We start from the raw sequence: 25,304 nt of genomic DNA on the forward strand, positions 1-25,304 counted from the left end.
GGAAAAGTGGGGCCCACCTGGGTATAGGAGACAATGTGGTATCTGACGAGTTCCAGAAGCTTCCAAGATCCCTGTGAAGGAATTAATATACTTTCTTAGTCAGTAAAGATTGCACAACATTTCCTACCCACCCACCATCTTGTAGGACCCTCCTCACATGGCTTTGGACACTTAGGTATAACAGGATTTTTTCCCCAATAGCTAAGTTTCATAAAATTTGAGAGTGAATCATAAGTATAAAATAACATCCTATTTTTAAGACACCGGGAATATAGCATTTTAAATGCAAACCTGTAGCACATCCTTTAATATGTTGAACATCTGTTTGCAATGTAAGGGAGATCACCTTCTGATTTATCTCCTCGAGGCATATCTTCCTAATCCAAAGTTTTCTGAAAGTAAGATACCCTTATTTGCCATCCCTAGTTTAGACAAAGCCTGTATGGACACAGACTGAGGAGAGTATTCTAGAAAGGGCTGTATCCAAATGGACCTCTAAACCACACACACAGGTTCTGGGTTCCAGAAATAGCATGGCCTGGGCTGTCCAAGTTCAAGTTGGTGCTTCCCAAAATGTCTACTTCTAGCTTCATTCCAGTACCATTGAATCAGAATGCTTTGGGAAAATTCTGGATGATTCCTGCTTCACAAGCTCCCTAGGTGATTTCTAACCACATGAAAGTTTGGGAATCATTAACCTAAAATATCTGGATCCCCCATCATGTATGCTCGGCACTGGACTACATGAGGTTGTAGGCAGTCTGGCCCCATTGCCAAGGCAGCGGCATGATTTCAGGACCCTGGAAGAAAGCTGTGGCCCTTCCACCAGTTGATATTCTAATGAACAAAATTCCATAACTACCTATTGTTCTCTTCACCTTGAACAGGGAAAGGAAACACTTTAAATGCTTTTAGTTATTTACACCTTAGTGTGAAGGAGTAAAAAAAAAAATAATCTCCTTCCTAGAGGAGAATGTGAGAGAATTAAAAGTTATGGTTTATAAAGAGAAAGTTATAGTCCTGGCTAGTGTGGCTCAGTGGTTGAGTGTCGACCTATAAACCAGAAGATCATGGTTTGGTCAAGGCACATGCCTGGGTTGTGGGCTTGATTCCCAGTAGGGGGTGTGCAAGAGACAGCTGACCAATGATTCTGATCATTGATGTTTCTATCTTTCTCTCCCTTCTTCTCTCTGAAATCAATAAAAAATATTAAAAAAGAGAGAGAGGGTTAAAATGGAAAGAGGTTAAAGCAATAAAAAGGAAAGGATGGAGCATCTAAAAATAACATTTATGCCTTTTAAATTTAGCCTTGACCTGGTCCAAAGTGTCCTGAATTAGACTTTATTTTCTAGATGGTTTTAGAGTTGTAGAGAACTTAAAATATTGATTTTGCTACTGAGTAATATTAGAAGAGCCAGGAAAATCAAACCAAGCATTTAGATTTAAGACTGAAAATAGATCTTCTTCTCTATGCCCAGTCTGATAGTTAATCAGACTACTTGGAACTCTATTGAAAATTAAGCCATAGCAACACCGGGCTTACCAGTAGTTCCAGAGAACTGTGATTGATTAATGATGTCTGCCTTGGTTGTAAGAGGGTAGGTGGTGATATGTATGCTACTTATTTGCCATCCCTAGTTTAGACAAAGCCTGTATGAACACAGACTGAGACAGTGGTGCTGCCATAATGCCATGAGAGTGAGTAGGGTACAATACCTCTGGAGATAGGAGATACTCAAGAGTGCCATCCTTCATGTTACTCCATGCTTCATTACTTGGGACAAAAACGGTGTATGGTCCACCAACTCCATCTTCCTCTAAGGCATGTCCCACGTTGGCTTTCTGCAATTAAGAGATAAAATTTTATAAACTGATGAATAAAAATAGATTCAGAGAGATAGAAGCATGGAACAGATGGTACAAACTCAGAGGCAAGGTGGGAATGAGTGGGTGGCTGGAAAGACATCAACCAAAGAGTTTGTATGCATAACCAATGGATGTAGACAATAGGGTGGTGAAGGCCTGGAATGGGGGATGAGGTTGGGCTAGAAGGGGTTAATGGGGGGAAAAGGGGACATATGTAATACTCTCAACAATAAAGATTAAAAAAAAAAAAAGAAATAGGATTTTATATTAGCAATTATCTTTGACAAATAGTTGAGTAATTCCTAAAAAAAATATTTATCATTGACACATTGGCTAATTTTACAAAAAACTGGGCATAAAGCATTTCCAGAAATCCATGAAAAGTACATACCTCTAGCAAGGATCTGAACTTGCTGTACCTTGGTTGTAGCATTGTCATTATGGTTTGCTAGAAAGAGACACTTTGTTTAAAAATTAGTAGAAAAAATAAAGGTGGTTAAGGAAATAGGCACCTAATCATTAAAAGACTGATGACAGAGTTTATGTGTAAGTGTGGGTAAATAAAAACAAAGACCTGGTCAACACTATATAAATATTTCCAGTTGTTATTGAAATAGTGGTTCAGACCTGCACATTCTACAATAGCATTTAGCCATCATCAAATAAGTCAGAGATAATAAATATTATTGAAGGGAGACTGTCCTCCTCCATCAGGCATGAGGGACATATTTTCAATAGTCACTGGACTGAACTGTCAGTTGTGGCCATAAAAGAGGTCACAAAATCAAGACCTTTCCTACACCTACTGCAGGTTCTCTGCAGAGGTATCCAGAATTCTGTTGAAAACAAAGTACCCCATCTTTCCCATGTTTGGAGTCCTAGTACAAGTGAAGGACAAGTATATACTGAGTGGCCAGATTATTATGATCTCTGAATGCATAATAATCTGTCCACTCAGTGTACATCCTATATAATAAAAGGCTAATATGTATATTGTCCCCTCAATCAAGAGTTTGACTAGCAGGTAGGCCAGCCAACTGCCCATGTCCCTTCCCCATGGCCAGGCTGGCTGGATCCCACCCATGCACCACCAATTCATGCACCAGGCCTCTAATATATATATTATGCGTTCAGAGGTCATAATAATCTGGCCACTCAGGGTATAGCGCTGGCATGCATTTTCCTTTTGGATGTGACTCTCCATAGAGCAAAGGAAGATGGATTTGAATTGCCACTTTTAGCTGACAATTCTTACCTCTGTGTTGCTCTCAAATGTGGGCGTCATCTTGTCCATGGCTCTGTCAAGAATGTGCAGGAGACCATTGGAAGCAACTATGTTCCCCTCCATAATTTTTACCTTCTTTTTTCCTCCATTGAGTTTAAGCTTTAGTTGATTGTCCTAAAACACCAAGGGAAAATGAAATAAAGTTAGCGTGGTGGCCTCAAAGGGGTGAGCACTGGACTAGAAGTCAGAAGCCCCGAGTCCTTGGGTCCTGCTATTTATTGGCTGCCTGATCATGGATAGGCCACTTCACCTAAAATAGGGAGGATGGCATCTGCTTGATTGACTTCACGACCTTTTCATGAAGATCAAATGAGATAGCTTGTGAAATCACTGGTGGCTGTCACATGCTACATGTCAATCAGGATTGCAAGTGTCCCCCAATAGAGTGCAAGCTCTGAAAGGGCAAAACTATTCCATGTACTATAAGCACATCATCTATTTCAGTGTCTTGTATAGAGAAGGCACACAATACAAATATTTGTTGAGTAAATAAGAGAAACTAATTCCTTCTTCCGCCCATGTAGCTCCTATAAGTTATTTGTTGAATGAATAAATCAATGAAGGTATGCATGTCCTTGGGAGAAAGAAAGGCATCCATATATATATATATATATAATCTATATCTATATCTATATCTATTTCTTCCCCTCCCTTCCTTCCTTCCTTCCTTTCTTCCTTCCTTCCTTCCTTCCTTCCTTCCTTCCTTCCTTCCTTCCTTCCATCCGTCCCTCCCTCCTTCCATCTACCCATCTGTCCTCACACACACAGTGCAACATATTGTTAAGGAATCAGATTTTGGAACCAGGCAGACCTGCACTTGAATCCTGGCTCTGGCAAAATGTCCTTCCCAGGGTTGCTGTAAATCTTACCGAGCATAAATGAAGACTGACCCTAGTTCCTTCCACAGAGTAACAGCTATCAACTCTTTGGTGAAACATAACTGTATAGTCCATAACGCACACCTGCACATTCTGTTGATTAATCATGTGTACCTCAGCTCAGCAAAGTCATAAAAAGAGCTGTTTATGAAAGGGGAGTAGGATGGTTTTATTTAAAAAACAAAACAGTCTAATGGCATTAGGAAAGGTGAAATGTTATGCTGGAGATGATGGATAAACTCCAGCAATCTAAAACAAACACAGTCCATTTCCTTTTGCAAGAAGAATGCTGATCTAGTGTCATGCTGATATTCCCAGAGAACAGGCTGACTGCAAACTTCCTCCTTCCTGTCTGCAGTTGAATGATGGTTGTCTTGAAAACTAATTCAGACCAGAGCAAAATCAATCACTTTATACACCCCCCCCTCCCATTTATAACAGTCCACCCCACACCAACCTGACCCTTTCTGGTGTTGCTTGCCACCTTTTCCTAAGTAGGGAAGTTCTTTGAGAAACATGAAGGGAGCCAGCTGTGGGCACTGACTCAGTGGACAGTTTCCCTCTGGGAGTGAACATCAGAGCAACCCTTACCTTATCACCATTGAAGATTTCCCCCGACCTCCCCGTCAAGGTGTAGAATGTGTCTGTGTTATTCATACGCTCAGTGTTCATCTGCCCAGCAATTATGTGGAGTTTCACAAAGTACTGAGTCGCCTTATCATCCATCAAAAGCTCTTTAACCTAAGAAAAGAGAGCCGTTCCTTCAGTTTCCACTGTTGGAAGGAGAAAATGAGGCTTGTGATTCATACATTGACTTGTTCATCAAAGACATCAAAGTCAGTGCACCCTCACTCGGGGTTGGGCTCTTTCTCTGAGTGCAGCTGCCCTGGGCCAGGCCCTAAAGGGAGTGGTAAGCTGGAGAGTGAGAGGTGATGCAGAGTATTTTCTCCCATCAGGGAGGTGCTCCAGCCTGGAAACTGACACAGTGGGGAGAGCGCAACACTCGGGCCAGGAGGAGCAAGGAGGGTGACAGGCACCAGGAATGACTGGGAGCCCAGGAGCAGATGGAAATGAAATATGAAGTAGGTAAGAAGAACAGGTAGAGTGGACCAGTGAACAATAAAATTAAGATGCTTAAAATCTACCGAATCTAATCTACATTTTTCAGTATATCATTAATAATCAACCAACAGAGATTTTTGAATTAACTTTGTGCAAACTGAACCTGTATATTAAACAAGAAACCACATGCAAAGTGCCCAGCCTAGAGACATGCAATATCTACCAGTTCTCCCACCAACAGGAGAGAAGGGAGAGAACCACTGAAGATTAATGGTAGACTCATCTCTGATGGATTAATGGTGGTGGCATAGTAGGAACTTGGGTTTTTATTCAATGCAGCAAAAATCACCACAAAATATCTTAGAGTAAAATAAACCGATTTTATACAAATCAATATGTCCATTATCTATATGAAACCAAATCTAAGTGTTTGATAGCATCATGATGGGGCACCTCTACCAGGCACTATGAGTTTCATTCCCACAGGATGACATTATCTCAGACAATAGTTGCTCACATGGAACACTACCATTTTCTAGTCTCCCCTATTACTGTGATCATTTATGAATCCAAATACCTAGCTAGTGCATTAACATAATTCTTCCTGTAGGAAGTGAGCAGTTTTGGATCATGCAAATCTTATGTATCACATGACTCTAGATAAGGACCCTCAGTGATTACTTTGGAGGGATAATGACTAGAAGGGGTTTTGAAGGGAGCTGGAAATGGTCTTTCTGAATACACAAGTGCCTTCACTTTGTGACAATTAATTGAGTCATGTGCTCATAATTTGTAAACTTCCTGCCAGGATGTTATATTTCACTAGAAGAAGTTTACCAAAATATCACCATCTTTATCACAGTAGCTTTTATTTAATGGGCATTTCCTATTTAAGTAAAAGAAGGTATTGCCTACTAAGAATGTTTTTTGCATCAGCTTCTTGGTTGTAGGCTTATTTTAAATACTTACATTGAATCCTTTCAGTCCCTTGTCTGTTGGCAACAGCACAGTGAATGGTCCCAGGTTGCTGAGTGGCCAGGCGTAGACTTTGTCTTAGCAGTCGAGACACCCAGAGAAAACACAAATGGGTCAATGGCACATGCAGAGTAAAATTGGGCAATGGGCCTTGTGATCCATTTACACCCTTGACTGAAGAGCTTCTCTGTGCTAAGCGGCATGCACAGGCCCTTTGCAAACTGGGAAGCTATCTGAGAATGTAAGGCACCATGGTGCCGTGGCCCCCAAAGGTTCCCCATAATGGTGTGATTTTTCCTGCAGCCACAGTCTTGGCATCAAGGACACCCTGGGATGAGAGATTCTGTGAGGGTCAGGTGACCAAATCCTCAGACAACGCCACTCAGCAGGACTCTGACCCTGTGTCTGACTCTCCCAGCTGTCACCATTTCAGTGAACAAAGCCCTCGTTCCATCCAGAGTCAGCTTAAAAGAGCCTCATGCATGGTTTACTGCTCTGTGTTTGTCATCTTCAAATGGTTAACCTTTTATTAAAAAATCAAAGGACTCTGCCTTTTCATGTTGCAGAGGACCCTGCAAGTTCTGTGGCTGGTTCTGTTTCCATGCCCCTGGGGAAGCTGAGATGGAAGATGCGCTCTGTTCTCTCACACAGGCAGTAAGTAATGTGTGTACCTGCACTTCATAACTGAGGCAGCTGAGAGTTGACTGGACTCTGTCCAGGGAAAAGTTTGAGGGCCTGGTCTGCAAAGGACATGCTATCACTCCAGTCCACTCTCATTGATATTGTGAGTCATTTGAGAAGGCTGGGAGAAGCCTGGCAGGTTTCCTCCAATCCCTGTGGCATGCCAGTAATGCCTCAGAAAGAACAAGGCATTTATACAGGGTATACATTGAGATTTTTGCCAAGAACTTTGGCGTTGGCCCGTGGAGGACATTTCTCTGGCTGTGCTCTTTCTGGAAAAACATTTTTGGTGACTGGCAAATTCAAGATAGGGATATTTTAAGGCTTCTGTTGATTGGTCAAGACTGTGTTATATTTTCTGTCTGTTGGCCAAAGTTGTGTTTTATTAAAAGTCTTGCCTAAGGCTGCAATCAGTGCTCGTATTTGATTCTAAAGGTAGTTGGGATAATGACCTATAGGGCATTTGGAAATACTGGATGGTGTTTTGGGCTGTCACCCTTTCTGGGGGATCAGTGGAGAATACGTCACTATGGACCATTAGTGGTTGGGGGGGGGGCAATGCAATGTGTGAGATGGTCACACACAATCAAGAATATTCCCCCAATTCAAACAGCACCTCCATGGAGAAACATAGACTTTGCCTCAGGGGCTTAGTCACTCTCTATCCTCAGTATCACCTGCCAACCTTGTTTTATATCTGAAGGATCCATAAAGTCAAGGGAAAGAGGATGGACTCCATAGTCAAATTAGCTGTTGCCCGGTCCTCAGTTCTCTGCCTCTTAATTATTGCATTTCTGGGTCTCTTGCTACTAACTTGGAAACTGCTGTCTGTCCTTTCCTTCCCACCTGCATGACCCCTCCTAGAAGGGCTGGAACCAACAGACAAGCCTTGCCTAGCCTGCCCACCCTTTTGTGAGTGACTGTGTCTTACAGTCACCGTTGCCTGAAAGGTGGCTGCCTTGTATGTGGAATCTGCACCCATAGCTGCATACCCAGGAGTGAGATGAAAGAAGTCAGCCTTCCTTGCCATTTTCCTCTGGGTTCAGTGTTCAATTCTCTGAGTCGCTCCATGATGTTTCCATAACACGTTGAGCCATCACCCACGTAACCTTTCTGGCAAGTGCATCTACAGAGAGGGTGAAAACACAGTTGCAGGGTCTTAGAGCTCATGAGAAGTGAGATCCTATCACCCAACTTCCTCATCTGATCCTTGTCTGCAACGATGGGGAAAGTGATGCTCAGGGATAGGCCAAGAGAGGAGAGGCACACATAGAAGTGAACACTCCTAGTTCAGTGCCTGACATAGAGAAGGCCCACAAGAAGTGGATAGTTAATACATTATGCGTATCCTAAACACTAGACATACTTGTATACTCGCAGTATTTTTCAAAGTGTGATTAAGAGACCATGTACATCAGAAGCACATGGCATGCTTACTGTCTTGGGCCCCTCCACAGAACCACTGAATCACAATAAGCTACTAATTTAAGCCTCAGATAAAGATGCAGAGCCACTGATCTGCTTAGAAGACTCTTCCCCTACCCTCCCATCCTATCTGAGATCTTCAGACAACTGTCCATTCCTAAGAGAAATATTCCTTGATTATCCATCTCCTCTTCACTCTCCCCCCCTCCCCCACTGTAGACAGATTCCCCTCAGGGTGTACTCTGTACCATATAGCTCCTCTCTGGGCCACCGTGTCCAGATGCAATTCTATCCTAACTGTGTGGTTATTTGGTTCCATCTAATTTGAGAAGAGAATGAGGGCAAGGGCTATGTGTGTATTTATTCCTTCCCTGTTGTAACCCCAGGATCTAGCGCAGGATGTGGCCCATAGGAGGTACTTAATTAATAGTTGTACACTAAGCAGTCACTGAATTAAAATAAATGCATACACAATGAAAGTCACAGGCACTTTACACAATGGTTTAATTTCATAAAAATAGTTAAAGATGCAATGAATGATGCACTCGCCGTAGTGTGCAGGTCAAAGTTGAATGACCAGGTGTCTGGGTGGGGGTGGGGGATGAGAAGAGCCCTGATTTGTAGTATTTGCCAATTTCCACGGTTCATACTCCCACGTTGTCTAATCTCAAACTACCAAGGTGATGCCAACCATCTTGCAAAATCCTGAAAATTTAACAATCCGTTCTGCTGAATCAGTAACCCCTGAGACTAGCACACCACTCAGCAAAGGTTGGCTGACAGCTGGCTGAAGTTGGCAAGGTGCATAGGAAGGTGACGTTCACCAGGCTTCTGGAGTTAAGTAAGGAGCTAAACATGGGTTAGGGAAGAACATGACAGAGAAGAGACATGCAGGGATGCTGTGGTCATACCATTTCACAGATCTAACTGATGTTTAGAAGAATATCTCAAAGAACAGTTATACATCCATCAATCTCCAGTTGTGTTTTTTAAATATGGTCCCGTGGCAAACAGGAATATTTTCAACAAGTTTGCTGAACAAACATTTCAGAGTCTTATCACCCCTTTGCTTGGATTGCTGCAATGACTTCCTGACTTCCTTCATTTTCCTTCCCTCACATCAGTCCTTCATCCCTCCACCCTGCGTGGTCTGTCCAAAAGGGAAATCTGGCATCTCTGTGCTTAAAACTCTCAGGGCTCTCATCACCTCTAGGATAAGACATAAGTGCTTAGCAGGGCTGACCAGGCCCCCTTCCTGCCATTCACTGCGAATTCCAGCTCCACCAAATGGCTTTAAAAACAAGCAAACCGGGATGTTCTTCTCAGCTACCTGCCCTGCCAGGAATGCTCTCCCAGCCTGCTCTAGGCTGCCTTATCTGACCTCCTGACTCTCTGCTGGCAGGAGCATCCCCTGGCTATTTTACAGCAGAGGCTCGAACCCAGGTCTTTAAACCCCAAACACTACCTTCTTCCCACCCCACAAGCTGGAATTTCCACACAAATATTTTTACGTAGAGTAAGCCCCTTCCACAGTAAACCCGGAGTCCAGGAAACACCCCTATGCTTAGTCACTCTCCCTGGCCTTGTTTTGCATTGCTAACAAGCAATATTTCACGGGTGAGGAAACAGGCATATACACTAGAGGTCATTCTCTGGAATTGCAACATTTGTTTTCCCAGTGACTGTGGCTTCCTTCTCCCACACGCTGACCACCTCCTGCCACGTTAGCAGGCCGGGTCTATGTTTCAGATTGTTCTCATGGCCATTAGAAAGGAAACAATCTTTGAACGATTCATCAATTAAACAAAGATTTATTGAGTAACTACCATGCTCCTTGCATTGTGCTATGGGGGTGAGGTGGGTATAGGCGGAATAAGACATATTTCCTGCCCTTCCAGACACTTACAGCATTGACTGGCCCCCATGTACAAATTGCAAAGACTTACTTGGCTTGGCCTGGTGCAATGGTGGAGCAGTTGGCGTTCCTGTGACAGGGGTTGTTAGATTTGCAGATGTCGGTCACACTGCACCCCACGCCGGGTACAAAGCCATGGTAATGTTTCTTACACTCACAGTGAGACTTCAGGGGATTGAGGAGAGACAAAGAAATAGGGTTCTAGTTAGTCACCAACGCTGACATGTTTCTTAAATTCATATCTTGTATCAGAAAAATCCACTGGGGGAAGTTGCAAAGTATGGGCTTAAGCTACAACTTTGACAAAGTGTCTGGAATTGGAAACCCTGAGTCTACATCATGTCTGTTTGGAAACTCAGACACTTTGGGTGTTGTTAACCCTTCAGTTTCCTTGTGCACTAACCCTGGGCCTTGCTGGCCCCATAGTTCTTGATTTTAGATCTTCTGCAGTTGAGTAGGGAGTGAGGATCAGCTGGGAAGTATTTCTGCTCTAGAACACTGGTTTTCAGACACTCAACGCAAGTGACATTGGGAGTATCTGGAGATTTCTGATTTTCACAATGGGACAGGGGGCGGTGTCACTAGAGGTCAAGGATGCTCCTAAACATCCTACAATGGTCTGGACAAGCTCCCTTCCCCCCAACAAAGAATTATTCAACCCACAGCATTATTAATCCTGAGTTTGAGGAACCCGCTCTGGAATAATGAAAATACTGAATACACTGTTGCTGTGTGAACCACGAAGGGTTTCTAAGCTGGAAAATCTGCCTTGAGACACATTTTTAGGAGACAAAGCATATTTTAAACCTCACGCCCAAAGTCCTTGGGACCCGGTTCAGGGTGTAACAGGACTTTTGCCCATAGGGGACCTCATTTCGGGGAGGGCGTTCAACCCTTTGAATTTCTTGTAAACCCGCCTTAGAAATCGATAGTAGAAACATCATGTGATATATTCTTTTTCCTAGGAGATAAGGTTGTGCAGATTCTGTGCAGGGAATACTAGGAGCATTCCTGTGGGTTGCTGACTAGACAGCTGGGGACCAGCCACTGTGTGGGTTCCCACTTAGGTTGCAATAGCCTGTGTACAGATGGATGAATTTCCTCCATGAACATTCAGTGTGCAGTTCCCGGGGGCCAGAGGCACTGCTAAATATTTGATGATGGATGAGATATTAGAAAAAGGCTCTTTCAACTGGAATCCCCAGTAAGGGTCTCCTGGCCAGGCTGACTGGGAAAACCCAGTGAAAGCCATGATTTTATTTAGGGGATCAGGTTTTCACTCCAGAATCTCCTCCCTGTTCTCTGCAATCTGTCAGTGCTGTACCTTTGGGACAGAGTATTTTTGGTTCTGAGAGTCTCCTTTTGAAAAGAAATGAGAGGGACTGGAGGATTGTTGGTAAAAGTCAATCATATAGTCACCCAACACTTGGCTGACAGTCAATCTGTTGATTGAATTTGAGTTGTGTATATACACTAAGTGGCCAGATTATTATGATCTCTGAACGCATAATAATCTGGCCACTCATTGTATATCCTATATAATAAAAGGCTCATATGCAAATTGTCCCCTCAACCAGGAGTTTGACCAGCAGGCAGGCCGGCCTACCACCCATGTCCCCTCCCCTGGCCAGATTGGTCGTACCCCAACCATGCACGAATCCTTGCACCGGGCCTCTAATATATATATGTGTTCAGAGATCATAATAATCTGGCCACTCAGTGTATTTGTCAATGGCCATATAGGACTAGGATAGAAGAGGATATAGGACAGTGAAGTTTTGACTAGGAGCTTAGAAAGTGTGAGTGTAGAGGTTGGACTAGGGAGGGGACATGCCAAGTTTATTCCTAAGTATGTGCAGGTCTGTCTGGAGAGGAAGCCCAATTGGACATTGAAAGGGAGCATGGGAAGGGCACGGAAGACAAATTGTAGCCATTTTACCTTCGGGGGGCTGTCCTACTCTACCTGCATCAGCTCCATGCATCAGCAGCTCACCTGTCCTGGCCCATCATATTTGCACACTGTGGACTTCGTCGGACAGTTTCCGAAGTTGGTTTGGCAGGGGTCGACTGGTAAGCACACCTGGCCATCCCCGTGGTAGCCTTCTCGGCAGGTACAACTGTGCTGATTTGGTCCCAGGAATGTGCAATAAGCATGAAGGTGGCAGACATTCTGTAAACAGGGATTGATGGCTGGAGAGGCAATGACAAAATAAGAGGCAGTCACCACACCTGGGATGGAGGACAATTGAACTGTGAAGGGACTGCCAGTCACAGCTCATCAAAGCTGCACAGGCAGTCCAACAATTTTAAGAGAAGGCATAGGAAATATCTTGTCTTACCTTACCTGATCCCCCTCACCTACAAACAGATTTACATATGGCCATCAAAGATTATAACTACAAATATTGTGTTGATATATTATTATGCCAGGTGTTGTGTGGATTTGGATATAGAAGAATATGAAGGAAAATACTAAGGCTTATTGAATTTATAATAAGTTCTGGGTTCTGTTCTAAGCCCTTACCAAACATTAATTCAGTTAATCCTTACAACCCTCTAAAGTCAGTACCATTATTATCCCATTTGATAGATAGAAAATAGAGGCACAGGCAGGTTAAAGAATTTGGCCAGCTAGTAATAGGCAGATCTGGGATAGGAACCCAGATAGTCTGGCTCCAGTTTCATGATGAGCATTTTGCTGAGAACTGTTGATATATTTCATCCAGCAATAGAGAGAGAAATAGAAGTGTTGGTTGCATTAAAATTAGGGAGATTGTGAGTTACCCTCCTCATTTCCACCCCTGTTGAATAACCTAAACATCTCAACCATTAAACTTGCAAGATCTAAATTCTACTCACGCTCGCAGTATTTGCCATCGCCTTTGTAATTGGGAAGGCATTTGCATTCTAGCTTTGTTTCATCTTCGCTGGAAAGTGAGCATCTGGAATTTTCTGGGCAGAGCAAGGCTGCACATTCAGGGATGGCTGCAAGGGAAGATTGTTGAGGTAACTGCATCAGCAGAAAAACCAGTTATAAAAAACTCAACAAAAGCAATATTCCCCATTATTAAAAAGGTAACAGATTTGCTGTACCAAGTCAAACAATACAGAATGCATGAAATAGAAATCAACTGTTTTCTTATTCTCACTATCCCATCTCACTCCTAAAAAAACCATTGTCAACAAACAATAACATATATTTATTTATATGATTTTTAAAACCAAATGAAATCCCTTTAAAATCTTTAGAAACTTGTTTTTTTTAAACAATGTACTATGGAGGTCTCTAAGGATATACTTTAATGTCTAATTTATATTTTACAATATTTTACAAATATTGATGGGGGGTTGTTAAAAACTATGAAGAGTCTGACGTATTAGCCAATGTGCAAAGCTAACAAGTTGGCCGATTCAGTTTCATGGACGATGGTAGAAGATATGAGATTCCTGGGTCAGAGATAAAGAATAGTTTATTAATCATAGGAAGACCAATAGCCAGAATGTCAGCATTTTTGCACCAGGTCTTCCAAGCCCCAATTCCCATGGGGCAGTGTTAAGAGTCCAGATGCATACCTGCATGTGCAATGGATTTTATTACAGGAGAGAAGTTCTGATCTGAGGGAATCTAAGGTGTGTGTGTGTGTGTGTGTGTGTGTGTGTGTGTGTGTGTGTATTTAATGGTAGGAAATGTATTACATAGGGTCCAGGCAGGAGACAGAAAATACACAGGGGAAATTTTAGTGTAAAGAATTATGAACAGAGAATTAAAATAAGGGGAATTCCTTGCGAGAGTTAAAAAACACACAACTAGAATTCTAAAGAATAAAGGAATAGCAGAAATATAAAGAACAACCACTACCCTTGGGTTGAGGTAAGTACCCAACTTAAGCCCTCCTCCCTTCAGGGCTGAGCTGCTGATGTCACCGGGACAGGCCCGGCCTTGGCCCCCGGCGGGGGAGCAGGTGCTAAGATGCCTTGATGGCGAGGTTTGCTGGAAATCTTCCCTCTAGGGCAGGCCATCCACAGGAGGTGCCAAGAGTCAGGACCCACTTGGTGTTCTGGGACCAGAAGCTAAGAGGCACGCTCTCAGAAGTATAGTGGACTTCTGTGTGTGGGTCAGGCCGGTGGCTTCCCTGGTCAGCTGTGAGGGATAAAGGGAGGTGACCAGCCTCTGATGGCCATTCCTATGATCCATTGGAACGCACAGGGCTGAGGAGAGGGTGCACAGAACAGCATTCCTCTGGGCTGCACTGTCTGAAATACATACACCTGTGCCTCTTCGACCTGGTGTGGCATTGAGGAAATGGGCGGTACTTACGCTTGTCACAGTGGGGGCCGGTGTATGCGGAGTAGCACTCGCAGGTTCCATTGCCGTGTAGTCCGCTGTTGCACACTCCATGCACACAGCTGCACACTGCAGACAGGAAATGGGTTTTTCTTTTTTAGTCCCAGATACAGACATCTCCTAATGACTCTGGGTGGATAACATCTTCAGATAGTGTTTATTGAGAATCTGCATGATGATGCAGGAAAAACCATCATGTGAGGTCCTAGAGACCCTAGCTTAATCTGGACTTCATTTTCTTTTTACTAGCTTCAACATATTTATGTATAACATGTAGATAATGACGTCCTTCCCTGTCTGTGCTTCCCTGCGGTGGGGTGCTTCTTCAGAAAGGGAGAAGGACTGGTTCCTGAGTGGAGGAGCTGAGGATTAAGAAATAAAAGAAAGAAAGAGACCAAGAGGCAGAAATAGATTCATCAAGCTGGGCGCTAGGTGGGCGCCATCTCTCTGATGGAGAGGCAGCAAGCAGCTGAGCCACGGAGCAGGTTTATTTATAGGGTCAAAGGCGCTTATTTGCATTCTTAACTAGGCCCTAGCATTACTGGATTTACATATCTAGACCCTTCCCTGCTGACACCTGGACAAAGGTAAGTCAGAAACTGAGTAACACCCCCAGCCCTCTTGGGGGGTGTAACAGGGCACCTACTCTGCCAGTGCCTCGGGCCCAGGTGACAATTTAAAGGATGTCCATGTGCCTTCTCAGGCGACCCTCTACTTCCCCATATCTTTTCTAGAGCTCATGACCATGCCAACAACTGCACCTCTAAAATTTCAATGGAGACAGCATCCTGCAGGGCCAGGAATGGGGTGAAGAGAGTGAGACAGGTACAGGGTAGGGAGGGTGAGAAGGGTAAGGCAGGTGCAGGGTGCAGGGTGGAGGGTGAGGAGAGTGAGGCAGGTGCAGGATGGGGAGGGTGAGGCAGGTGCAGGCTGAGGAGGGTGTGCTCTGAGTGCTGTCATGTGGCATGGAGGAGGGTGAGGGGGTGGAAGGGGCATTTGAATGGGACTCAGTGCCTGCTTCCAATTTAGATGCTCCCAGCAAGGGCCATCCTTGTTGCTAAGGCCCCTTCTCTCCCCCCCAACCAGGGCTGGCTGATGTAAGCCCAGGAATCTGACACCAGCCTCTCCCTGTGTCCTGGCTTCTAGTGCAGCCTCTGTCCTGGGTTAACTGTCCTGGTACAGCTCTGGGGAGCTCCTGACATACACTGCAGGACTGCCAGCCTCTGCCAAGTGTCCTTGGGAAGGAGGAATGAGGCAGAGGGATTCCCAGATGCCATTTAAAGAGCCCCTGGTATTTGTTTCCAATCTCTAGAGACACTCAGAGCTTGAGGTGTGTGACTTTGAAGTGGTCAAAGCCATGGCCATTTGGATCAGAGGGACAGTGCACAAACCGCCCCCTCCCTCCACCCCTGTGCTGAGCCCCTTTGGCAGAGTGAGCTGCTCCCTCCCCCGTGTTTTTGCAGCACCGCCTGATGCTGTGCACCCTGGACCATAATTGTCACCCGTGTTTCCAGCTCCTTGGGAGTGGGGACCTAATCTCTCCCTTTTTTGGATCCCCAACCCCTGTCAGGGGCCTAATGTTGGGTGCTTGTCAAGGGCAGAATGGTGCAGGGCTGGGCACCCACACTCTGGAGTCAGACACCTCGGGTCCAGTCCTGCCTCTGGCCATGCAATAGGTGTGCGACCTTGGGAAACCTCTCTGCTTCTTCATTCATAAAAGGAGGTACCGGCTTGAAGAGTTGCTGTGAGCATCCAAAGAGAGGCCCCTTCCCACGCAGCCTGGCACCCAGCAGGCACTCAGCAAATGCCAGCTACTGTCATCAACAAGACAGGACTGTGGGACTGACTTGGGGGTCACGTTAGAGCAAGTGGGCTTTGCCTTCTGCCCCAACCAGGAGCGAGGCCCTAGATGGGCGAGGGCCTTGGCAACGGAGGTGAACACTCTCGCTGATGCAGCTCTAAATGATGTCTAAGTGAATCAGCAGGCGGGTAGGAGGCTGTTCCAGCAGCAGGTTGAAACCCGCGATAAAAATAAACGGCAGCTAATAGAGCTGTCCTACTTCCAGCAGCCGCGCCTCCTCCGAGACACCAATGTCCCTTGGATGCAACAACACTGGCACCCAGTGGATGCCCGGCTGAAGAGGTTTGCAAGTTCCCCTAGTCCTTGCCAATGGGGAGTGACCAGCTGTCACTGAGCCATTGATTGATTGATTGATTTAAATTCTATTATTATTGTCCGAGGGATGATGATGTGTTTTTTTGTTTGTTTGTTTGTTTTTTGAGGGGGCATCCTTCATTCTGTGTGTCAGTCACACTGTGACTCCCTCCCCCTGGGGTGAGATAACTCCAAGGTGAGTGTTCGACACTGACTGGAGTCCCCAGTCCAGGGCATTAACCGGTCGTCACACTGCTCTCTGGCCTGACAGCACACCCTTTATTGCCTCTGTGTCACTTTCTTAGTGTTTCTGCCGTCACCTCCCAAATATGCCACTTGTACTGGAACCCTTGTTTTCAGAGTCTATTTCTGGGCGAAAGAAGGAACCAAAAATGAGAGACTAGACCAGCCAGTGTCAGGTTTGTTTGTTTGTTTAACCTGCAAAATGGAGCCAGCCACCTCTGCTCACCTCGGCATTTCTTTGTGAACTCCCCAAAGGAAGGGACAGCCTAGAATGTGGTGGGATCTCTGGTGGGAGTGAAGGCCCAGAGGAGAAGGTCAATGCTAAGACCAGGATCTGGAAAGAGCTCAGGGAGAAGCTGGGCAGGCAAAGAGCAGGGATGTCTGATCCTGGAGTCTGGAGAGATGGAGTTGTGTGCCCCCAAGTTGGCCAGAAAGCATTACTGGTGAGTAGCTGACTGCAAGTGCTAAAAGCCACAGGAAACTCTTTTTTTCAAAAACTGAGTTCTATCAGATTTGTTACCAACTCTTTGCTTTGCCTTTGCAGACGTGGTTACACATAACTATTGAATGTTTTCCCCCAAGGAACAGTCTTCCTGGGGTCTGCAGCTGTTTGACTGTCTATGTGTCCAAATGCATTAGACTACACCAGAATCAGACATACCTCCTGTACAGTTGGGTCCAAATAAGTTGTCATCAGCACAGCTTTCACAGGCTGTTCCACCAAACCCTTCCTGCAAAACACCCCAGGGAGACGACGTTAGACCCAACGCGATGGGCGTTACCCGGGAAGCCCTGGGCTTCTCACTGGTGGTGTGGTCTGTGCTTATTTCTCATATATCTTCCCCTGCGCCTATTCTGAAGCTCCCCCTTTGTGTTTTCCCTTTATTCATTGCTGTTTTTGTGTTGTAAGGGTACCTCAATCCCTATATCATTTTTTTTTTTACAGCGAGTCCAGAAGAAAGCTGCTTTATTAATCCAAAGATATAAATAGATAGTGAGCAAGTGGTAAGAACCCTATCATAATTTCACCCAAGGAGAAACGAAAACTCCTCCAGTGTTGAGTTTCTGAAGACATCCCACCTCAGTCATTTTCAGAAGGATTTCTCTGTGTTTCAACCAAAGGCTTGAAAAGTGCAAAAAGTCATTTTCATGGGATACCAAAGAAATTCTCCAATGGCAGACCCCGTGCTTGACATCTGGTGGTGTGGACAGCACCAAGAGCTCATAGTGGTGATTCTTATTAGTAACAACAATTTCTACAGCCCTGTGCAGTTTCACAAAGTATCACATCTCTGACCTTATTTCACTTTTCGACAAATGTAATCACACAGGATTACTACCAAACCCATTTTATGGATGGACACACCTAAGGCTGAGCAGTTAATGGGTTTACTACAAGGCTTCCAGCCTCTGCTAAGTCATTTTGCTGCAATTGTCTATTCTTTTTACTAGTATCGCTTCTTTAGAGATTCCAACGTGTGTGTGTGTGTGTATGTGTGTGTGTGTGTGTGTGAGTGTGTATGTTTAAGGAGAGACAAAAGTTAAGGAGAAGGGGCAGAGTCAGAGAGAAGAACATGTTCCGGAACTTACTTGGCACGAGCAGCTTCCGTTTCCTTCCATGCCTTGGTCACAGCTGCCCCTGCCGCTGCAGGGGGACCTGGCTCCTCCTGGGCACTCTAGGGAAGCAAAGGGCTCAGGCTCATTCATTTTTAAAAATTTTTATATTTTATTGATTTTTTTACAGAGAGGAAGAGAGAGGGATAGAGAGTTAGAAACATCAGTGAGAGAGAAACATCAATCAGCTGCCTCTTGCACACCCCCTACTCGGGATGTGCCCACAACCAAGGTACATCCCTTGATCGAACCTGGGACCTTTCAGTCCACAGGCTGATGCTCTATCCACTGAGCCAAACCAGTTTCTGCTGGTTCATTCATTTTGATGGTGCACAGACATTCTGCAAGGATGCTTTCAGCACCCACTATGTGCCAGTCAGGGTGCTAGTTGCCAGGGACACAGAAAGAAATGAAGACCCTGCTGGCGTCACCCGGGGTTACATAGAGGAGGCCAGCAGATCACAGTGTCATCTGGGGCTGTCATATAATACATTCTCAGCAACCACACTTGACAGGGAGATTACAGACTTTGCTATGAGGGCACATTTCTGACACATTGTGAGCTTGGGAGCTGATAAGGCTATTTTAGGTCGTTATCACATTTCCCTTTGCTCCCTGCTGCTCTGGTGGGCCTTGCACTGACTTCCCGCACGCAGGAGTCTTGCTCCTTATAAGCTGTCAGCAAATCATCAGCTGCCTGTTTCTTTAGAGGAAGATAATAAACTTCCTGCCAGTAAGAGGCCAAGGACCTCCTTGTAACTTTATCTCCCAAGGTGCCTCCTCCCTATCACTACCTTTGTTAAAAGCTTGGCTCACAGCCGCCAGCTTGGCTCAATAGTTGAGCATTGATCTATGAACCAGGAGGTCACAGATTGATTCCCGGTCAGGGCACAGGCCTCGGTTGCGGCTCTGTCTCCAGTGTGGGGCATGCAGGAGGCAGTCGATCAATAATTCTCTCTCATTATTGATGTTTCCATCTCTCTCTTCCTCTCCCTTCCTCTCTGAAATCAATAAAAACATGTTAAAAAAATAAAAGCTTGGCTCACAGTGAGGCAGAGAATACGTGCTGGTATTGCATTTACAGCTCTGGTTGAAACTGTCTGTCTGGGAAACAGATATAAAATACTGTATTTTTCAGACCATAAGACGCTCCGGACCATAAGACGCACCAGTTTTTAGAGAAGGGAAATGAAGAAAAAAAGATTCTGAAACAAATAGTGTCCTAAAATATTTTATGTGCATTAAAACCCAACATCACAGTCATAAACACATGTAATCAACCCTGTAAAGTAAACAGCAGCATTTAGAACCATTTTAGAACCGGGCAAGCACACAGAGACCACACAGAGCCGGGCAAGTAAAAAACTTTTTTTTAAAAGTATATGTGTAGGCTATATTTGGACCATAAGACGCAGGGACTTTTTCCCCCCACTTCTGGGGGGAAAAAAGTGCATCTTATGGTCCGAAAAATACGGTAGGTTCCTTATGTAAACTCAGCATTATTTGTCAATCAAAGCAAAAAAAAAAGGGCATGCCTAATGTGGTTTCAAATCCACATAGTCCGTGCAGTGAATGGCAAAGAACATACAACAGGAAAAAGAATGCAAATAATGATACAAACAGCAAAGAACATACAACAGGGAAAAAATGGCAAAGAACATACAACAGGAAAAAAAGTGCAAATAATGATACAAAAAACAAATACACATAACTCAATGACATTGACCTCAGAAAGAAGAATCAAGGTCATTTCCCTTTGAAATAGATTGTTTTGCCACATTCTTTTCCCATTACTTTGAGTTGTAGCACAAATCTGTTAACATTGATGGTGAAATAAAGAGAACTGGCATGTTCAAATAAAAAAAAATCTATTTCATCTAAAATAGAAATTGGTTGTTTAAATGTATTGAGTTTCAAGGTTAAAAACATGTTTTCTGGCTAATGAGAAAAGACTTTTATGTGCAGATTTGATAAATCAGCAGAAGTTTCAATGAGGGAAAAGCACCTGAAATATGGGTAGAAACACCTTTGTTATGTCAGGATGACATATATTTTTTTTTTCTCAAGTGAGAATTCATGCCTTCTCTCTCTCTCTCTCTTTCTCTCTCTCTCTCTCTCTCTCTCTCTCTCTCTCTCTCTCTCTCTCTCTCTCTCTCTCTCTCTCTCTCTCTCTCTCTCTCTCTCTCTCTCTGTGGTCTATGAAGATGTTTATTAGAGTTTCATTTAACAAAGGAAATATTGGAAATAACTTAAATGTTCCAAATAATGCATTTGTAAACTAATGACAGAACATTCATCCAATGAGGCATTTACTGAAGAGTTGTTCCAAAAAGTGTCACTAAACTATTTCTATTGGCATAGAAAATTTTCACAATACACAGTTAAGTGAAAATGACAACTTACCAAAAGTTATGTTAAAAGTATGATATTTTAAATAAAGGCAATGGGTAGGTACACAAATTTTTGTATTTCAAACAAATAATAGCAAAAGGTAATAATGATAGGAATAATAATAACAATAACGGTTAATAGCGGATATCTTTGGAAGATTATTGATGTTTATTTTCTTTATTTTACTTATTAGTGCCACCTAATGTTCTTTAGCAGACACATATTACTTCTGAAGAATAAACATTTTAATAATGCTTACTTTTCAACAATTACAGCTGATGTACAATATTAGTTTCAGGTGTACACCCCAGTGATTAGACACTCACATAATTTATGAAGTGATCACCCCGATAAGCCTCGATCCATCTCACACCAGGCATTGCTATTGCAGTATTATGGACTATATTCCGTACGCTGTAATTTTAGAAGAGAATGAATAATTTTTTTCCCATTGTGCTTTTCTGTGTTTTCCATGTTTTCAGAATGGATCACAGAGTTATGGTCTAACTTGAAAGCTAACTTGAAAAAGGAACTGTTAAATAATTTAAAAATCAACTCAGGGGTGTTGAGTATGATGCAGTTCTCAGTGAATGGAAGAGGAATTGGGGGCTGCTCTTTTTTTTTTTTTTTAAATATATATTTTATTGATTTTTTACAGAGAGGAAGAGAGAGGGATAGAGAGTTAGAAACATCAGTGAGAGAGAATCATCAATCAGCTGCCTCTTGCACACCCCCTACTGGGGATGTGCCCACAACCAAGGTACATGCCCTTGACCTGAATCAAACCTGGGACCTTTCAGTCCACAGGCTGACACTCTATCCACTGAGCCAAACCAGTTTCAGCTGGTGCTGCTCTTGCCTTGGAGAGAAGGCCATTCCGGAGCCCGCACTGCCTCAGAAAGAAGGATGGGTGTGTGTCAGCAGCTCCGAGTGGCCTTCTCCCTGCGGAAATGGGAAATGATAGGCAAGATCTCTTGTCATCATCGTGGAATGTGAGGGAGAGGTGACAGCTACAGAGGTCTTATCTCTTTCCTGAACCAAAGGAAGGAAGCCCTTGGAGACATTATGTTCGGAAGATGAAGATAACAGGGAGCACACTTTTGCCTCAATGAGAGGTCAGCAGAAAGAATGCCCACGCCTTGGTTTCCACAGGTTTTGCTGCTACGGCCTCGAGATCTATCAGAGGAAAAGGCCTGAGCGTCCAGGGAACCCTCTAAGACTCCTTCCATCTTAGGTGTGAGCTTTGCCACGTGTGCACGTAGCACAGTGTGATGGCATGAGAGACTGGAATCCCGTTTGCCTGTTCATGCTTCATGAGTTACCGAGTGTTTAAAAAGGCCTTGGAGAAATGGTGCCGTTTCATTTGGCTTTTGTTATCAGAGGTCAATGTTGACCGGGATTCACTCACTCATTTATTCATACAACTTTTTAAAAGTGTCTTCGTAGTGTTGTACACGTTGCCTAGTTCTTTCATCTGTACTGACGTTTTAAAATCTCAACTGTGTTTTTGTAAAGTAGGACTTTTTACTATATCCGCATTGACAGCTAAAAGGACTGGCACCTGAGCAGGAAATAACTTGCCCAAAGCAGTAACGATGGAATTGGATTCAAACTTAAAACCGGTTGTGCCTTGGCTCTCTGGCTGCGGTCTGTCATGCATTATGTTGAGCACACTGACTTCTGTTTCTGTATCTTGAACAAAGCCTTTTCTTGTCTTCAGTGAGTCTGATGAATAGTTCAGCACCAGGTTAGTTTTTGAGGGTTAGAAAGAGAAAAGAAAAAGTAGGAGTTCTTTCTAGTATATCAGGATGTCTATAAGAACAGGATGTGATATGACCACATTTGACATCAAAAAACGTTCTTGTATTCTGAAAGTCTGGGCCAATCACTTGGTTCTGATATAATCAACTGTTAGAAACTGGGCTAATTACTTGATTCCGACGTAATAATCTCTTAGAAAAACACTGAGTCAATGTGCTGGGGTGATGCTGAGAGCAGAGCAGTTAACAGAGAGAAGGGCGGGGAGATCCTAAACCCCGCCTTTCTCTCTCCCTGGCAAGTTTGGTGCCAGCAGCTCTGAACTGGAACTGGCTTGATCACTTAAAAGCCCAAAGGAAACTGGCAAGAGATCATCTTCAATATCTGATTCCTCATATGCAAAATGGAGATAAAAATGTCTAACTCCAAGATTTGTTTTAAGAACGAAAGCAGATAATATCGGCCACGGATTTCTCTAGCAACTAATGTCAGCCATGCTGAGTAAATGGAAGCGATTCTTCATTAGTTAAAAAAAGAAACCGGAGACAATATTATGCATATAACATGGGCGCAGCTATTTAGAAGCCATATGGAATAAAAAACCAGAGAAATAAGCCAAAATTTTAGAGTCTCATAGGTGTGACATAATACAAGTTGCTATTTTTTTCTTTCTTTGTACTTTTCCTTATAAGCTGCATACAATTTGCTGTCATTATTATTAGTTTTTTTTTTTTGTTGCTAATCTTCAAAGGAAGATATATTTTTCCATTGCTTTTTTTTTTTTTTTTTTTTTTTTTGAGAGAGAGAGAGAGAGAGAGAGAGTGGAAGGGAGGGAGGGAAGTGGGGAGAGAGAGAGAAATAGCGATATGAGAGAGACACATCTATCTAACTGAGGCTGGGCATCCAACTGCATGCAACCCAGGTGCGTGCCCTTGACCAAGAATCAAAACCTCAACCCTTTTAAGAGTGAGCAGGAGCTTTAACCACTGAGCAATACTGGCCAGGTCTGTTTATATTATTTTAATCAGAAAAAAACACAACTAAAGAGAACTAATCTCTCCCCTTATGTGTATACTTGAAGATATGTTTTCATTACATTTTAGAAGATGGAAAGCAAATGGTAAAGTCATGAATCAACATGCCTTATTTTTCACTATCCAAGAAAAAAAGGGATTTCCTATAGTTTGCATGTCATAGCAAGGACATAGTCACTACTTGAGTGCAAACATCTATAAGTAGAATACAAGTTCCATTTCAGCTCACAAGCGCTGTGCTTGATCATAGGAGAGTCTGACTATACTATTGACTCAGACTTGGCTGGTAGTGTTTCTTACAGTGGAACATGGTCATTACAGAGTTTGCTATTTCATCCTAAAACTTAATTTTTTTTTTAAAAGGAGGAACAATATTTATTTATTTATTTGTTTGTTTGTTTGTTTGTTTATTTATTTATTTAAAATATATGTTATTGATTTTTTTTACAGAGAGGAAGGGAGAGGATAGAGAGTCAGAAACATTGATAAGAGAGAAACATCAATCAGCTGCCTCCTGTATACCCACCATTGGGGATGTGCCCACAACCAAGGTATATGACCTTGACCGGAATCGAGCCGGGACGCTTCAGTCCGCAGGCTAACGCTCTATCCACTGAGCCAAACCAGTTAGGGCAAAACTTAAATATTTAGAAGATTGAATGATTATTTTAGTTGCCAAACAATTTGAGATGTCATAAAACTTCTTACAGTAAATTTGAAATCATAAGAACCACTTCCTCTCTATGTGTGTGTGAGTACAGGTAGCTTTTCCACCATCCCCTTTTCTAACTCTCTCAATACTAATTTGCTGAAGGAATTCTCCACCATCCCCTTTAAAGACAGATCTCTGAAAGGAGGAAAGCAGATTTCTTTAGAAAAGCTGAGAGGGTAAAAACGATTTTCTACCTTCTGATAGAAATGCGCCTTTCTAGAAAAAGGTGCTGACATTCTCCTTTTACCTGGTTTCCTTCCTCTCAATTTTCCATCAGATGGGACACTGAGAAGCAAGTATCCAAACCCAAGAAGGGTGTTTGCCACTTACCCATGCAATCGGGGCCCCAGTGGCCTGGGCAGCATTGGGGCTGGAGGTATTCCTTCCTACAGATATGGCGACATCCAGGGAGAGACAGCGAGTATGATCTGACCATAAAGATATACCTTCAAGGGTAAAGAGGAACATAACCCACCATCAGAGCAATGTGTTAACTAAGGCAGGGCGATTGCCCTAGATTTTTTTTTTTTTTTTTTTTTTTTTAGGTCTTTAGGCTTGCCTACATTAAAAAAAAAAATTATTTTCTAGATAGAAAAAAATGTAATCACGATTTATCTTTAATTGTGAGAAATGGATGAAAAACATCAGGGCCCAATGAAAATAGGGGTGAAATATCTCGCATGATGTCAGAGTGAAGTTAGTAGATGGGAAAAATGATATTAGGTTCTAGGCCCAAGCTGGAAATGGACTTCAAACTTGTCACTGGATGTCCCAGCAGCCAATGAAAGAAGAGAAAGAGCATGAGTAACGTGGTGCACAGGGCCTGCGGATTTAAATCAAACCGACTGCTCAGGACACTGGAGATGTAGAAATTCCTGTGAGAGGCAGTGTGATGTAATGAGCAGCATTTGCCACAGTTTCCTTGAGGGAGATATAAGAGTTCCTTGGAACAATTTTTGTACTGT

The 25,304-nt window shown here is 43.4% G+C and overlaps 1 protein-coding gene across 1 annotated transcript in view; it reads right to left on the reverse strand.

The window, feature by feature from the left end:
* The window catches only part of STAB2 (stabilin 2), a 117,961-nt gene that overhangs the window by 86,914 nt on the left and 5,743 nt on the right, over positions 1 to 25,304 (reverse strand). Inside the window, exons 3-16 of the mRNA XM_036457457.2 lie at positions 24,670 to 24,785; positions 18,421 to 18,506; positions 17,492 to 17,561; positions 14,406 to 14,501; positions 12,947 to 13,072; positions 12,081 to 12,277; positions 10,119 to 10,252; positions 7,740 to 7,873; positions 6,061 to 6,143; positions 4,621 to 4,770; positions 3,122 to 3,265; positions 2,258 to 2,314; positions 1,717 to 1,842; positions 18 to 71 (exon numbers count right to left, since the gene is read on the reverse strand). Of these exons, the coding sequence (XP_036313350.1) occupies positions 18 to 71; positions 1,717 to 1,842; positions 2,258 to 2,314; positions 3,122 to 3,265; positions 4,621 to 4,770; positions 6,061 to 6,143; positions 7,740 to 7,873; positions 10,119 to 10,252; positions 12,081 to 12,277; positions 12,947 to 13,072; positions 14,406 to 14,501; positions 17,492 to 17,561; positions 18,421 to 18,506; positions 24,670 to 24,785 (1,573 nt within the window). The remainder of the gene's footprint in view (positions 1 to 17; positions 72 to 1,716; positions 1,843 to 2,257; positions 2,315 to 3,121; positions 3,266 to 4,620; positions 4,771 to 6,060; positions 6,144 to 7,739; positions 7,874 to 10,118; positions 10,253 to 12,080; positions 12,278 to 12,946; positions 13,073 to 14,405; positions 14,502 to 17,491; positions 17,562 to 18,420; positions 18,507 to 24,669; positions 24,786 to 25,304) is intronic.

This window comes from Pipistrellus kuhlii, unplaced genomic scaffold (genome assembly GCF_014108245.1).
Source record: "Pipistrellus kuhlii isolate mPipKuh1 unplaced genomic scaffold, mPipKuh1.p scaffold_m20_p_3, whole genome shotgun sequence".
Lineage (NCBI taxonomy): Eukaryota > Metazoa > Chordata > Mammalia > Chiroptera > Vespertilionidae > Pipistrellus > Pipistrellus kuhlii.